This window comes from Balaenoptera physalus (assembly GCF_965194825.1).
Source record: "Balaenoptera physalus genome assembly, chromosome: 4".
Taxonomy (NCBI): domain Eukaryota; kingdom Metazoa; phylum Chordata; class Mammalia; order Artiodactyla; family Balaenopteridae; genus Balaenoptera; species Balaenoptera physalus.
Window position 1 is genome coordinate 14,059,427 of NC_138891.1, and position 14,855 is coordinate 14,074,281.

At 35.8% G+C, this 14,855-nt stretch overlaps 1 protein-coding gene and 1 pseudogene across 4 annotated transcripts in view; both read right to left on the reverse strand.

The window, feature by feature from the left end:
- Positions 1-14,855, reverse strand: part of LOC309659503 (ras-related protein Rap-1b pseudogene) — a 377,624-nt pseudogene that overhangs the window by 325,036 nt on the left and 37,733 nt on the right. The gene's annotated exons all lie outside the window — the stretch shown is intronic.
- Positions 1-14,855, reverse strand: part of ACAD11 (acyl-CoA dehydrogenase family member 11) — a 103,363-nt gene that overhangs the window by 23,325 nt on the left and 65,183 nt on the right. For all 3 annotated transcript variants that reach the window (XM_082459244.1, XM_082459243.1, XM_082459245.1), the window contains 2 exons: positions 722-788; positions 9-94 (listed from right to left, as the gene is read on the reverse strand). In XM_082459244.1, the coding sequence (XP_082315370.1) occupies positions 9-94; positions 722-788 (153 nt within the window). The remainder of the gene's footprint in view (positions 1-8; positions 95-721; positions 789-14,855) is intronic.

Genomic DNA, 14,855 nt, shown 5'->3' on the forward strand with positions numbered 1-14,855 from the left:
GTACTTACCCAGGTAGCCAAAAACAGACAAGGGCCTTACTACTTCTACTCCAGGTGTGTTGATGGGAACAAGAATCATGCTGTGTTGTTTGTGTCTGGTCAAAAGAAAAACAGATGTTAGGAAAAGTGTGCTAAGTGGAAAAATAAAACAGATGTTAGGCAGAGTCTCAACTGTCACTTTTTCATTGTTGTTATCATGTAATTATGTAAGCAATGATGTCTGGAATGGGAACTGTGTAAAAAACATACATTAAGTACATTCAGATGCAGGCTGTGATCTGGAACAATGATGATTTTAAAATATGTGAAAATTATTTAACTGAGGCTTCTCATTGCTCAAAGTGGTAACTGGCAACTGATATTCAATACATTAAACATTTCAAGACTATTGCCTTGGATCTAAATGTCTAACTTACAAGCAGTTTTGAAAAATTTTGTATATCTTATAATCTGATCCAAACAGCTTTGAGGATTCAGCAACATTTTTAATACAGGAAATTCCACAGTGAAGAATGTACAGCAACACTCCCTAAAATGTTTTCTAAATATATCTTTTAGCAAAATAATTGTGAAATACAAACATGTGACATTTAATGTCATAATATATTTTATATTATTATGATTTGTGAGCCCAAATGGTGCGTTTTAAGTAAATTAAGTAGATACAGAGAAAGACCGACTCTTATTCCTCATAGATTTCTCAATCACTATTGTTTTATTACCTGGTTACACAGTTATTGTTAGTTTTTCCCATAACAATTGCAATTTTGCACTTTGGATTCCCAGCTCCTAAAACCAGAGAGAAAATGAGAACAATATATCATAAAAAGAAATTTTTAGTCTGACATTTCACCCTAAAAGTTCTAATCTTTCTAAGTTTACCTCTGGGAAAACAAACAAACAAACATACAGGAAGAAAACCCTTAATTCATTAAAAAAAATAATGCTATGTACAAAACTGTATATCACCCAAGAAAAATCACTAGCCAAGGCCAAGAATGGATTTCGCAATGAGAGCTGCTGCATGAAAATAACCAGAAGTCAAAGAAGCCATGAAAGAGCTGCAGCCCTTAAGACAAAATGACAGCTCTCCCATTCATACCATTTCAGACATCAGCATGCTAGAAAGGTTGTGAACTTCTTCTAGCTTCTTTCCTCCTGTTTAGATCCCATATTTTCTGACATATGGACAAGAAGTACTAAAACTCATGATATTTACTCCCCAACCAGTGACTGAGAAAGACCTAATTTCCCCAGCCATGGGGCTGGGTGAGGGTGAGTCTGAGGATTTCAGTACCTATCCCAGATTACATCATTTGCCCTAGTTATGCTATGGAGTAGCTGAAGATGGTTTACTTGGAGCTGTCCACATATATGAGGCTCTGATTCCACCTTCAGTAAGCCTAGGTTCTCATTCATTGATTTATTAAGGGTTAAAATTTGAAAATATAAAGCTATTCTCATTTTAATGTAAACTTTTATTTAACTACAGTTTAAGGTCTATATCAATTCCCCAAAGGGGCCTTCTCGCAAAAAGTAAGTTTCATTTTCACCAGTCTAAGCACCTAGTCCCTCAGGGAAACTACCATTTAACCGGTGTTCTAATTATAAGACTGCAAGCAACCGGGTCAGATTAAGTTAAACACATAACTTCTTATAAAAAGTGGTTTTAGGAGATGTGAAATCATATGAAGATTAAATGTGAAATGTTAGGAATTATGTCAAATAGTAGAATAACACCATAAAATCCCAGGATTTAAAGGATAAACTCTATGGGACATATTAAAGGCCACTGCAAGGATGTAATCAGTGAGATCCAGATGGTGGGAAATCTACAAGACACATAATCCAGTTTTCTTCAACAATTAAATTGCAGTAAAAAGGAAAAAAGAGGGATAGGGAAAAAAGGAAGGGAGCTTACAGATAAAAAGAGATGAAAAGAGACTTAAAAAGGGTATCAACCAACAGGAATTTTTAGACCTTATTTGGATCCTAATTCAATTAAACTAAAAAGCATTAATCACAATTATGAAACATTAGAAATTTGAATATGTAATGATATGTAATGATATTAAGTAATTTTAGGTGTGCTAATGGTTTTGTGGTTACATTTTTAAAAGCACCCGTATTGAGATACACACTGAAATGTTTGTGAAAGAACTAATGTGATGTCTGGGATTTATTTCAAAATAATATAGGGAGAGGAGGGAATGAGAGTAGGGATGAAGCAAGGTTGGCCATGAGTTGGAAACTGCTGAGTTGCAAAGCTATTCAGAGTATTCCTGGGAGACCTAAATATGTAGCAAAGATATAAAGGAGAAACATGGGTGGTACACTGAAATGTCTGCAAATAGGTCACGTAATAGTGAACATGAGGAGTAAAGGAGGGTAGGGCCCAGAGGAAAGAGATGCCTTAACTCTATAGATTGAGGGGATTGGGATAAAGGACATAGTGAAGAAGCAGCACTAGAAGAAAGATGATTAGTTGAGAAACAGAGACCAAGGCAAGCAGAGGTAAAGAAAGAGAAGAGAGGGTAAAAATGAATAGAAAAACTAGAGAAAAGGGGTCTACTTTAAACATTGGCACTTACATCTGAAATTTTGAAACTCCTTACAATTGAATCTCTGGCTCTATAGAAGAAATGGATGAAACAGAATGCACAACTACAGCTCTTGCAGTGTTTTCAGTCTATATGAGGACATACTAAATAAACAGAGAAAACTATAGAGTGGAAACAATCTAATATTTCCTAGAGTTTAGAACGGAAACTGAATTGATAGCTTTTCTAAAACCAACTTGGAGAGATTCAAGATAGCAGAAATATGTGTTTATTTCCCATCGCTCCTGAGATCTCACTGAAGTAAAAACCTAAAAGTATAATGAAGGCATAACCATAACAGAAAAGGAAGTAAGGAATGTGAGGCAACAGGATTAGGGGTGTTGGTGGTCACCAACAAATGAGAGCTTTCAATAAATATCTGGGGAACAGATAGAGGCAAGTTGACCAATGAAATGCACAGAGAAGTCAGAGCCTAGCAAATGATGTAAGGAACTGCAAAGGGAGAGGGTTCTGACTCTGGAGTCAGAAGTTATGACTGAGAAGTGAGGCTACCAAAGGGGGATTAGTCCAGTATTTATAGTTGGGCAAATGTAACAGGTGGCATTCTCACAGGCAGGTATCTGACACTTAGCCTGAGGGAGAAAAGTATAGAGTATGTTACAAAAAAACTGAATAAAGTCATTCTGAGACCTGGGGGCCTGTAGCTTGAAAGCTAGCTTCCCATCAGCAGACTCTAAAGTGAGTCCCCGCCCAGCTCCACCAAAAGTTTCCTTGCGGAACTGCTACTCAGGAGAGAAAAATGGCTGGAAAAGAGCTGTTAAAACAAAGGAAACCTCAACCAGCTACTCTTCCTTTTTTCTTAAGTATGAATAGAAAAACAAGGATCTGTAGTATGTGAAGAGTCTGCAGCATTAAAGAGAATGACTGACCAAAATAAAGAAACTGTAAAACTGATTGGAATAGGAAGACTAAAGACTCCAGGAGAGAGGTCTCCAGAAAAGAAAGAACTCAATAGAATTAAAGTTACAATTTAAAGGTGTGTGTCTGTGTGTGTGCACACGCGTGTGTGTGTGATGGATAAGGGGAAGGAGACATAAAAGCAAATAATGAAATGAAAGAAAAATGGCAATTAGAAACTGCAGGAAAATAATTTGTAAATGTACAAGTGAACCATGGTCTAAATATAGAAGAAACTACAGTATGGCATGAATTTAAGTAATACATAGAGTGTAAAACTATTTTAACTGATGCTGATGCTTAGAAACACTCTCCTTACACTGGCCAAGGTGATATTATATTGAATCAGTTAGAGAAGGACAAGAAATCTATCTAATACACTACTCAGACCAGCATTGAAAAATATTAGCATAGTCCTATAAGGTAAGTGTTGGTTTTCAAAGTTTAGAGTCATTCTGTGGTCAACAGTGATTATGGTTGCAAGACAGAAATAAATTTTAGTAATTCTGACAATGTAAAAGTAGAAGCTGTGGCTGACATAAGGTAAAATATGGAAGGGAAGAATAAAAGGTAGAGAAAGGGGTAGGTGCACTCACGTATCTTTAGGTTATAAAGAGGAGCTTGAAGAGATTCTGTGGAATGGGGATGCAGAGGAGAAATTTAGAGGTATCATCTAAAGTGTAAAAAGTAATCAATCAAAAAATTGAAATAATAAATGTCTACATTATGAAAGGGCAGAAACTTATAATACATATGAGTGAAACTGTTCTTAATAAAATTGGGGAATCAATAAGTAGTGTCTAAAATGAATAAACTGGGAGAGAGAAAAAAACATTTTACCTAAAATTATAGCAGAAACCAGAGAACTAAAAACAGAAACCTGGAGTCTTCTCTAGGGTATGGTATGGTTGTGTGAAGGGATGGGAAACAGTATGTTCTTAAATATTTTCAGATTTGTTACCATTTCTAATCGAATAACAATAACTACTACCACTTTTTTAAAAAAATTTTAAAAAAACCAGCCTATTATCTTGTGAATAAATCTGTAGATTCTAATTCGGAGAAGGAAACTGAGAGACCTGCTGAATAAACTGCAATATGTTTTTTCTCTTTCCTAATCTCCCTTTAATCTGAACGTTTTATCTTTGGCCTGTGGAGGAGCCATTTCCTGCATATAGTGTGGCATTTCCCCACTTCTTCTAAGTGATAATACATAACTCCAGAAATCCTACATGCACACCTCTGCCTTATGAAATGCCTAAAATGATAAAAACACTAAAAATAGATTTCATCTGGGAAAAGGAGGGGAAGGGAGGGAGGCAGTGTGCCTAAAATGGGTGATTCTGTTCATCCCCAGGCTGGTAGTGGAATAAGGAAACACCTTAAACTGATTTAGAGCTTGAATTACAAGACTGCTTTCTCCATGGCCAAAGCCAAAGGAATTGTCAGAACTTGCAATCATATATACATATATGATTTTATCTATGACTAGAAAGGAAGGGAAGGAAGACTTTTAACTGACAGAAGCAGAACATTTAAAAAAAAACAGCATTAAATTGGCCATTTGATGCAACACTGTAATCACATAATAAATATGTTAAGCAAAATTGTCTCCTATTTTTTCCCAAATATATAACTTATTACCTTATCCTGGGACTAAGACAAATATGACATATTATATATAAGATAACGGGCAAGACCATTTTCTCCACCCTTCTGTGCTTTTGCATCATAATCTTATTACCAGTTGCTTCAAAGAAAATTCAGTAGAAAAGTTTTATATTGAAAAGAAATAAATCTGCTTTTTGTTAAAAGAAAAACATAAGCATCTTCACAAATATAACAGAAATTTAATGTTGTCCAAGTAGAACACTTTACAATGCTTTGAAAAGTCTGTGGTATGTGTATTGATATTAGATAACAAAGGCCTTTAATTCAGGTTAAACATACTTATTGTATACCAACCAATAATAAATGGCAGTTATAGGATTTCTAGAATTTTGTATATAATATATATATTATATATATATATACATATATATAATTTTAGAGCAGTTTTAGGTTCATAGCAAAATTGAGGGGAAGTTACAGAGATTTTCCATATCCCCCTTCCCACCTCCATACATAGCTTCCCCCATTATCAATACTGCCCACCAGAGTGGTACGCTTTTTACAAGTGATGAACCTACATCGGCCTTCATAACCACCCAAAGTTCATAGTTTACATTATAGTTCATTATTTTTTTTTTAAATGATAACATTTTATTATAGAAAAAGTATCCCAAATATAGGATTTTGTATACACTGGTAGGTGAACAAATGCAACTTTAAAAGTAAATACAAAGTAAAGAGGCAAAACGACAAGCATTTTGCCTTTAAGAGAAAACATAACGTTTTCCTGCAGCGGTGAACCCACGCAGAGCACGAATGTGGCTCCATCTCCCATAAAGGCATCAGGTTTGCTTTCTGAACTATGCCCAGTTTATCAATTTCAAAAGGATGGCAAGAAGGGAGTTCCCTGGTGGTCTAATGGTTAGGATTCTGGGCTTTCACTGTCAGTGGCCTGGGTTCAATCCCTGGTCGGGGAACTGAGATCCCGCAAATTGCACAGTGCAGCCAAAAAAACAAAAACAAAAACAAAACAAAACAGAAAAAACATGATGGCAAGAACTGGCATTGAATAAATCTCTAAGACTGATTCTTAACTTTCTATTGACTGTTACTTGATAAAAGTTCCCATCACACTTTGAGAATTTAAAGCCTGCTTTCTGATTGTTTTTATTTACAGAAGGACCCGTTGCAACACTATCCATCCTTCCTGGGCTTATTCCACAGTATTTTCATAGACCTGTATACACATAACTGATCATTTTTGATGTTGTACATTCTATGGGTTTGGGCAAAGGTATAATGACATGTACCCATCATTATATATCTCACTGTCCTAAAAATCCTCTGTGCTCCACCTACTCATCCCTCCCCACCCCCAACCCTGGCAACGACTGATCTTCTTACTGTCTCCAGAGAGTTGTCTTTTCCAGAATGTCATATAGTTGGAATCATAGCCTTTTCACTTAATAATAGGCATTTAAAGTTTCTCCATGTCTTTTCATGGCTTGGTAGCTCCTTTCTTTTTAGCACTGGATAATATTCCATTATACAGATGTTCTTCTTTTAAATGACCATCTCTCCTTCTTGCCTCTTCTTCTGGAACTCCAAGTACACATAGTTTAGACCTTTTGATATCGTCCCACAGTTTCCTAAGACTGTTCATTTCTTTCCATCTTTTCTTCAAATTGGATAATTCCTAATGGTCTGTCTTCAAGTTCATTAACTCTTTCCTCTGTCGTCTCCATTATGCTATTAAGCCCATTCAGTGAATTTTTTTCAGATATTTTACTTTTCAATTCTAATATTTCTAATTGGTTCTTTTTCATGTTTTCTATTTATCTTCTGATATTTTCTTTTTATTTTTCTTAACCTCACTGAGCAAATTTATAATAGCTGTCTTAAGTCCTTGCCTGATAATTCCAACATCTGAGTCATTTGGAGGGCTGGGCTTTCCCCTTGAAAGTGGATCATGTTTTCCTGGTTCTTCATTTCATGAGTAATTTTAGATTGTATGCTGGACATTATGATTCCTTTGTTTTGAAGACTCTAGATTCTGTTGTATCTCTCGAAAAGCATTAATGTTTTTTGTTTTATAGGGCAATTAACTTAAGTAGAGTCAAACTTCAGAGTCTGTCTCAATTAAGGTGAATGGGAGGTCACATTTCAGTTTAGCTCTTTTTATTTAGCTGCAAGGTGCTTTGAGTCTGCCCTGTGAATCACTTTGGTTCACGAGTAAGCCAGAGACTTGGGCAAAGTTTACACATGAAATAGAGCTTGCTTTTTCCAGGTTTCTCCTTTCCTGGAATCCCACCCTATTCTATCATTTTCTGGGAGTGATGGCTGCCCCAGACACTCTCCTCTGGTTCCTTAGTACACAAAGACCCAAGTTATCTAGAGAAGCTTCAGCATTCTCACACCACATTGTGTACTTAGGCCAAAGCCTTTTTTTTTTGGCCGCATTGGGTCTTCGTGTGCTGCGCGTGGGCTTTCTCTAGTTGCAGCAAGTGGGGGCTACTCTTCATTGCAGTGTGCAGGCTTCGCTTTGCGGTGGCTTCTCTTGTTGTGGAGCATGGGCTCTAGGTGCACGGGATTCAGTAGTTGTGGCTCGTGGGCTCTAGAGCACAGGCTCAGTAGTTGTGGTGCATGGGCTTAGTTGCTCCACGGCATGTGGGATCTTCCCAGACCAGGGCTTGAACCCGTGTTCCCTGCATTGGCAGGTGGATTCTTAACCACTGCACCACCAGGGAAGTCCCTAGGTCAAAGCCTTAAAATGAGACCTAGCTCCTGTCTCGTCTTCCAAATTCTGACTCTGCTACAAAATCAGCCTATCTTTGGTCACTCCCCAGACTCTTCAGGTAGTTTTTTTTTTTTTTTAATTAATTAATTTATTTATTTTTGGCTGTGTTGGGTCTTCGTTTCTATGCAAGGGCTTTCTCTAGTTGCCGCGAGCGGGGGCCACTCTTCATTGCGGCGCGCGGGCCTCTCACTATCGTGGCCTCTCTTGTTGTGGAGCACAGGCTCCAGATGCGCAGGCTCAGTAGTTGTGGCTCACGGGCCCAGTTGCTCCACGGCATGTGGGATCTTCCCAGACCAGGGCTCAAACCCGTGTTCCCTGCATTGGTAGGCAGATTCTCAACCACTGCACCACCAGGGAAGCCCCGGTAGTTATTTTTTGTAGCTTTTTATTTGTTATCTGTGAGAAGGTCAATTTTAGGTGCTTTTTCCATCACACTAGACGTGGTACTCCCCTAGAGTTCTCTCCTTTAAACTTTGCCAAAACCAGGTCTTCACTTATCCAATGTGATGGTTTTTTGCATCATGTACCTATCATTAGTGTCAGTTGAAGTTTTAGAAATGCAATGGTCTATATACACTACCAAATGTAAAATACATAGCTAGTGGGAAGAAGCTGCATAGCACAGGGAGATCAGGTCTGTGCTTTGTGACCACCTAGATGGGTGGGATAGGGAGGGTGGGAAGGAGGGAGACACAAGAGGGAAGAGATATGGGGATATATGTATATGTATAACTGATTCACTTTGTTATAAAGCAGAAATTAATACACCATTGTAAAGCAATTATACTCCAATAAAGATGTTAAAAAAAAAAAAGAAATGCAATGATCACCTCAAAATATGATTTAGGAAGCAGAATTAGGAATCTTAGAAGCTCTAAAAATTTTAAACCAATAAAACCAAGAGCTAACAATTCTATTCCCCTCAATTATTCTGTATTGTGAAGTACACATGTAAAGTAAAATACAGTTAAGATTAAAATGCATAGATAACTAATGAGAACCTACTGTATAGCACAGGGAATTCTACTCAATGCTCTGTGGTGACCTAAATGGGAAGGAAATCCAAAAAAGAGGGTATATATGTATACGTATAGCTGATTCACTTTGTTGTACAATAGAAACTAACACAATATTGTAAGGCAACTATACTCCAATAAAAATTTTAAAAATATATGTGTCAATTCCCACTTTAAAAAATTTATCCAACAGAGTTTCACTTGTGTGAAATGATATATATATATAAGAGGTATTGGAAAACAAATTATTGGACGAATAAAGAAATTGATATTCAGGGCAAAAAGAAAAAAGATTAAAATGCAATTGTTTTAAAACCAATGATCTAATTTGGGTTTCTCCAAATTTAATGGAATCTACTTTTCAATCAGTTCTGAAAGAACTTTTTATAAGAAGGATGTTTCAGCTGCTACATCTTCCAGATTTTAATGAGAAAAGATTTCCCCATTCACATATTTCAAAATTGTTTTAAAAATCTACGATGTTATACTCTTGATGTTGAGCCCACTTGACTATCCTCATTTATTGAACCATGTCTGACTTTCCAAATTGTGTTTAGTTACTTTTACAACAGTGTGTCCTTCTGATTTTTATAGGTGTTAATACATATAAAATGAATTCCACAAATCTGAGGATCAACCCGAAGATCATTAGGATGATTCAAATGGTAGATGATAATACTTAAATTACACTGTGGATCTTAACTGAAATTTCTTATCTGAAAACACTGGGCTGGGGGAATTTTTTTTACCCTTGATTGGTCCTGGCTCTGCAATAATATGTAATCATGCTTTGATTCTTAGCTAGAAATTATTGAGAAAAGAGTCTTTTCCAGAAAGGCTTACTTTTAATTTTTCAACTGGATATTTTTCTACTTGGGGTTTTTGAGCTTTTACTCATAGGAAGACTTGAGGCCCTTAGGTTGAAGAGTCAGGCCACTTGCCCCATATAACACATTGTTTCCTTGGTGGGTGTACTTCTGAAAATCAGATTAGGACATAATGGTATGACCTGGGGTTCATTTTCATTACAGATCTTTTCTTTGTTTACTTTCTATCCTGGTAATCAAGAATATTTTGGGTAAATCTTTTAAGGTTTCATGGATTTTAATTCTAGATAAACAGAAGCTGAATCCTTCAAAAGTAAAATCTTCTCTACAATTCCCTCAAACCCTAACCAAAAGCCATCTTTTTCCAATTCTATATTTCTCACTAATATTTCCCAATAGTATTTCTTGTCTTGCTCTTTCTATCATAAAAAATTGTTGCCACAGCTTTATGTAAGTGCCCAACAGATTTCAGATATCAGGTAAATTTTGAAGAAATTCAAGAAACGAGGCAAATAATTCTTTAATTCTGCTTTGCTCAATCTAATATGGAAGACAATTCAGATTCTAAAAAGATAAATCTTCTAAATTGGCTCTCCTTTTTGGGGTCATTAAGTAGAGAAAGTAAGGGTGAATATATAAGCTGTAAATTTTGAAATATTTTGATTTAACCTTGATGTTTCAGAAAATGGGAAAACTCTCTCAAAAATATATCATCTCATCTTAGCTACAAGCATAATTTGGCAGGTGCAGCAACAGAAATGTCCTTCTTCTAAAGGAAGTTTATGCTCTCATGTTATTTTAGTTAATGAACAGGATACCAAATGTCATAAATTAAATATATTAAAGGAAATCTGAATAGACCAGAAAACATCTAAATATATCTGCTGTGTCACAGGCCTTCATGAATGAAAACAGATGGCATAGATAAAATAATTTTGTTTTTAATCCAGACTCTGTGGTATTTCAAGACTGTTCAAATGCCAGGATTAAGTCAGGCTGAAAAGGACATTTTACTGATATTTGCTGATGAGTTTTAATTTCACAGGCTCTTACAACCACATGGTTATCAATCAAACAAAATCATTCTCTAACACAAGGAAAGATGACAGGTGGAGAAAAACACGACTATTGGATATGGATATGGTCTGTAACAATAAAAAAAGTGATATAAACAATAATATAATATGAAGTGCAGTTAACCATGTACAAAGTCTCAAGGTTATTTCTTCTACCAACATTGAACTTCTGAGGTGAAATACTTAAACTTCATTTGGTCTTAGCATTAATATTAATACTTAGCTTTAATTCAAATATGAATAAAAAACCAATATGAGTTAAGTAACATTTTACAATGAAATTTCCACTTGGTAAAAAAAGAAAAAGTTTATCATTCAGTTAAGAAAAAAAACAATCTCATGTGTGCCCTTGGAATATGTGCTATTATTAATAGGGGAAACAACCTTTGAAATTCACTTACTCTACTGCTAGGAAGGTTTACATTTAATAAGTATTCAATAAATGTTACATGCTGTCACTATTACAAAATATAGTTGGATCAAAATCAGGTCCAAATAGATCAGAATTGAAAATTCAAAAATAATTTAAATAATCAAGACATTAAAGGGCTTCCCCGGTGGTGCAGTGGTTAAGAATCCGCCTGCCAATGCATGGGACATGGGTTCAAACCCTGGTCCAGGAAGATCCTACATGCTGCAGAGCAACAAAGCCTTTGCGCCGCAACTACTGAGCCTGTGCTCTAAAGACCGTGAGCCACAACTACTGAAGCCCACGCACCACAACTACTGAAGCCCACATTCCTAAAGCCCGTGCTAAAAAGAGAAGCCACCACAGTGAGAAGCCCACGCACAGCAACGAAGACCCAACCCAGCCAAAAATAAATAAATAAATAAATGTATTTATATAAAAAGACATTAAAAAAAACTAGAAGAAAAAACAATTTAGTATCTATGAAATCTCTGGATGGGAAAGAAATTTTAAGCCTCAAAAATAATAAATGTGGGAATTCCCTGGCAGTCCAGCGGTTAGGACTCTGAGCTCTCACTGCCAAGGTCCCGGCTTCAATCCCTGCACGCAGCCAAAAAAAAAAAAAAAAAAGAAATCAAAGGAAAAAGATTGACTGGTTTATCTGTATAAAATTATTGTACAGTAAGAAACAAAATTAAAGCAAAAAACAATTTAGGGAAAATATCTCACACATAGCTGGCAAGGGCAGGGGAAGGGTACTGAATCTGTTACAAGTCATTTAAGACAGCAAGATGGTAGTGGAATAACACATTCAACTGGCAATGTTCTAGGGAAATAGACACTTCCATATATTATTGGTGAAAGTGCAAAGTAATACCATCCCTATGGAGTACAATTTGGCAATATCCATCAAAATTACAGATTCGTTTATCCTTTGATCCACCAATTCAACTTCTGGGATTTATCCTACAGATATAGCTGCTTCTGAATGAACTGACAGATGTAGATTATTAACTGTAGCAGTATTGTTTATACTTGCAAAGAATTGGGCATAAATCAATATCCATCAATAGGAGTCTATTATATGGTATGTCCACATAATGGAACCCTTCTAAAAAGAATAAGGAAGATTTCTATGCACTTAACTGAAAGAACTCTAAGATTACTCTACAGAATGCTCTCTTTAGTGTAATAAGAAAACGGATAGTTATACATGGTTACTCCCATTCTTCAACATCCCTCAGTAAGATTAGATTAAGTGCAGTTTCCTACCATATCTACAAAGATGCTCTCTATAACATTATTTGTAATAGCAAAAAACTGGAACATTCAAAAAGTCCTATAGCAGTTGAATGGTAAGTCAAATTATGATAATCCACATAAAATATTATTTAGCTATGAAAAATGTCATTTATAGTGAGTTTGAATAACATGAAAATGCTTAAGCAAAAATGCTAAATAAAAAACTCATATACAATATGAATTCAATATGTAGTATGGACACTAAAGAGTAATCATAAGATTATTAAATAATGCTCAATTTATATCTCAATATCGAAGACATTTTCAGTGAAAATGTAAAATATAGTTTAGTCAGATTGCTTCCCAAGCACCTAATACTGAGAAAAATGGCACTAGAAGAGGAAGATGAGAAATGGGTGTGGAGAGAGAGATTCTATAGGAAAAAGGGACATTGCTATGTTAGGACCGGTGAGGAAGGGTGAGAGACAATTTATGGTGAGAAGCCAGTTGGAATCAACTTATGGTGGAAGAGAGGTACAAAAAAAAAGGCGCTAAAGAAGCATCAAGTAAATACTCTGAAAAGTTGCCTAAGGTAAGTGATGCCTTTCCCTATCCTCCAAGCTTTATGATTGACTTCCAAATGTTGTCAAGTATTCCCTATTAAAACACCTCTTCTAGTTCTGTTGAGGAGGAAAATATAGGAAAAGGTCAGTCAGTGAGCTAGTTTCACCATGTTTCATACACAGGTGTGACTCACTATATACTACCAGAAGAAGCTTGATCCTGAGATCCTTTATGCCCCAAGGACTGGGTATGTGTTTGAATTAGCAAAAATAATGACCGAATTGAAAAGATGTAAAGATTATAGCTTTACAACTGATTTACAAGAAGGGAATCCTATTTACAAGAAAGTACGTGGTTGAAAGTACATGGGGGAGGAAATGAAGGAAAAGGACGGATACTTTTAAATATCTATAAATATGTATCAAAATTCTATAATAGATGACATCATGGAATTATACATATGCATAAGAGATAGTATGAAAAAGTAGAAATTGTCTAAGACTAAAGATCTGGATCTAAAATTCCAGCCAATGCCTGCCAATGCAGGGGACACGGGTTTGAGCCCTGGTCTGGGAGGATCCCACGTGCCGCGGGGCGACTGGGCCCGTGAGCCACAACTACTGAGCCTGCGCGTCTGGAGCCTGTGCTCCGCAACAACAGAGGCTCCGATAGTGAGAGGCCCGCGCACCGCGATGAAGAGTGGTCCCCGCTCGCTGCAACTGAAGAGAGCCCTTGCACAGAAACGAAGACCCAGCACAGCCAAAAATAAATAAATAAATAAATGTATTTAAAAATAAATAAATAAAATAAAATAAAATAAAATTCCAGCTGCATTGCTAAATTTATAAGTCTGTGGAAGATAAGTTACTTAAGCACTGATTGATTGGTTGATTGATTGACTGATTCATTCATTCATAAATTTAATTAGTCATTAAAGAACTACAGCATCAAGGGCAAGTAAAATGGGACAATAATCAGAAGGGAAAGTAGAATTATTTATTAATTCAAAATATTTATTGAGTATCTACTATGTGTCAGGCACTATTCTATATATTTATATATGAACAAATCATACAAAAGTCCCTAATCTGATGAAGCTTATATTCTAATACAGGGTGAGATACATTAGACACCAAACACAATATAAATGATATGGTACATTAGCACATGAAAAGTGCTATGGGTAAGGTTGATTGGGAGTATAGGCAGGTGAAGGGTACTTAGTTTAATTAATTTATTTAATTTTTGCCTTCTGTTTTATTGAGATATAATTGACATACAGCTCTGTATAAGTTTGACTTACATACATCATGAAATGATTATCACAATAAGTTTGGTGAACATCCATCATCTCACACAGATACAAAATGAAAGAAATAGAAAAATATTTTCTTCCTTGTGATGAGAACTCTTAGGGTTTACTCTCTTAACACCTTCCATATATAACATACATCAGTGTTAATTCTACTTATTATGTTGTACATTAGATCCCTACTACTTATTTATCTTATAACTGGAAGTTTGTACCTTTTTTGACCACCTTCATCCAATTCCCTTCCCCTTCCACCTGCCTCTTGCAACCACATATCTGATCTCTTTTTTTTATGTTTTGTTTTTGAAGTACAATTGACGTACAACACTATGTTAGTTCCTGTTACACGACACAGTGACTGGATATTTCTAAACATTTTAAACTGACCACTATGATAAATCTAGTTATGATATGTCAACATACAAAGATATTACTTAATTATTGGCTATATTCCTCACACTATACATTTCATCCCCATGACTCA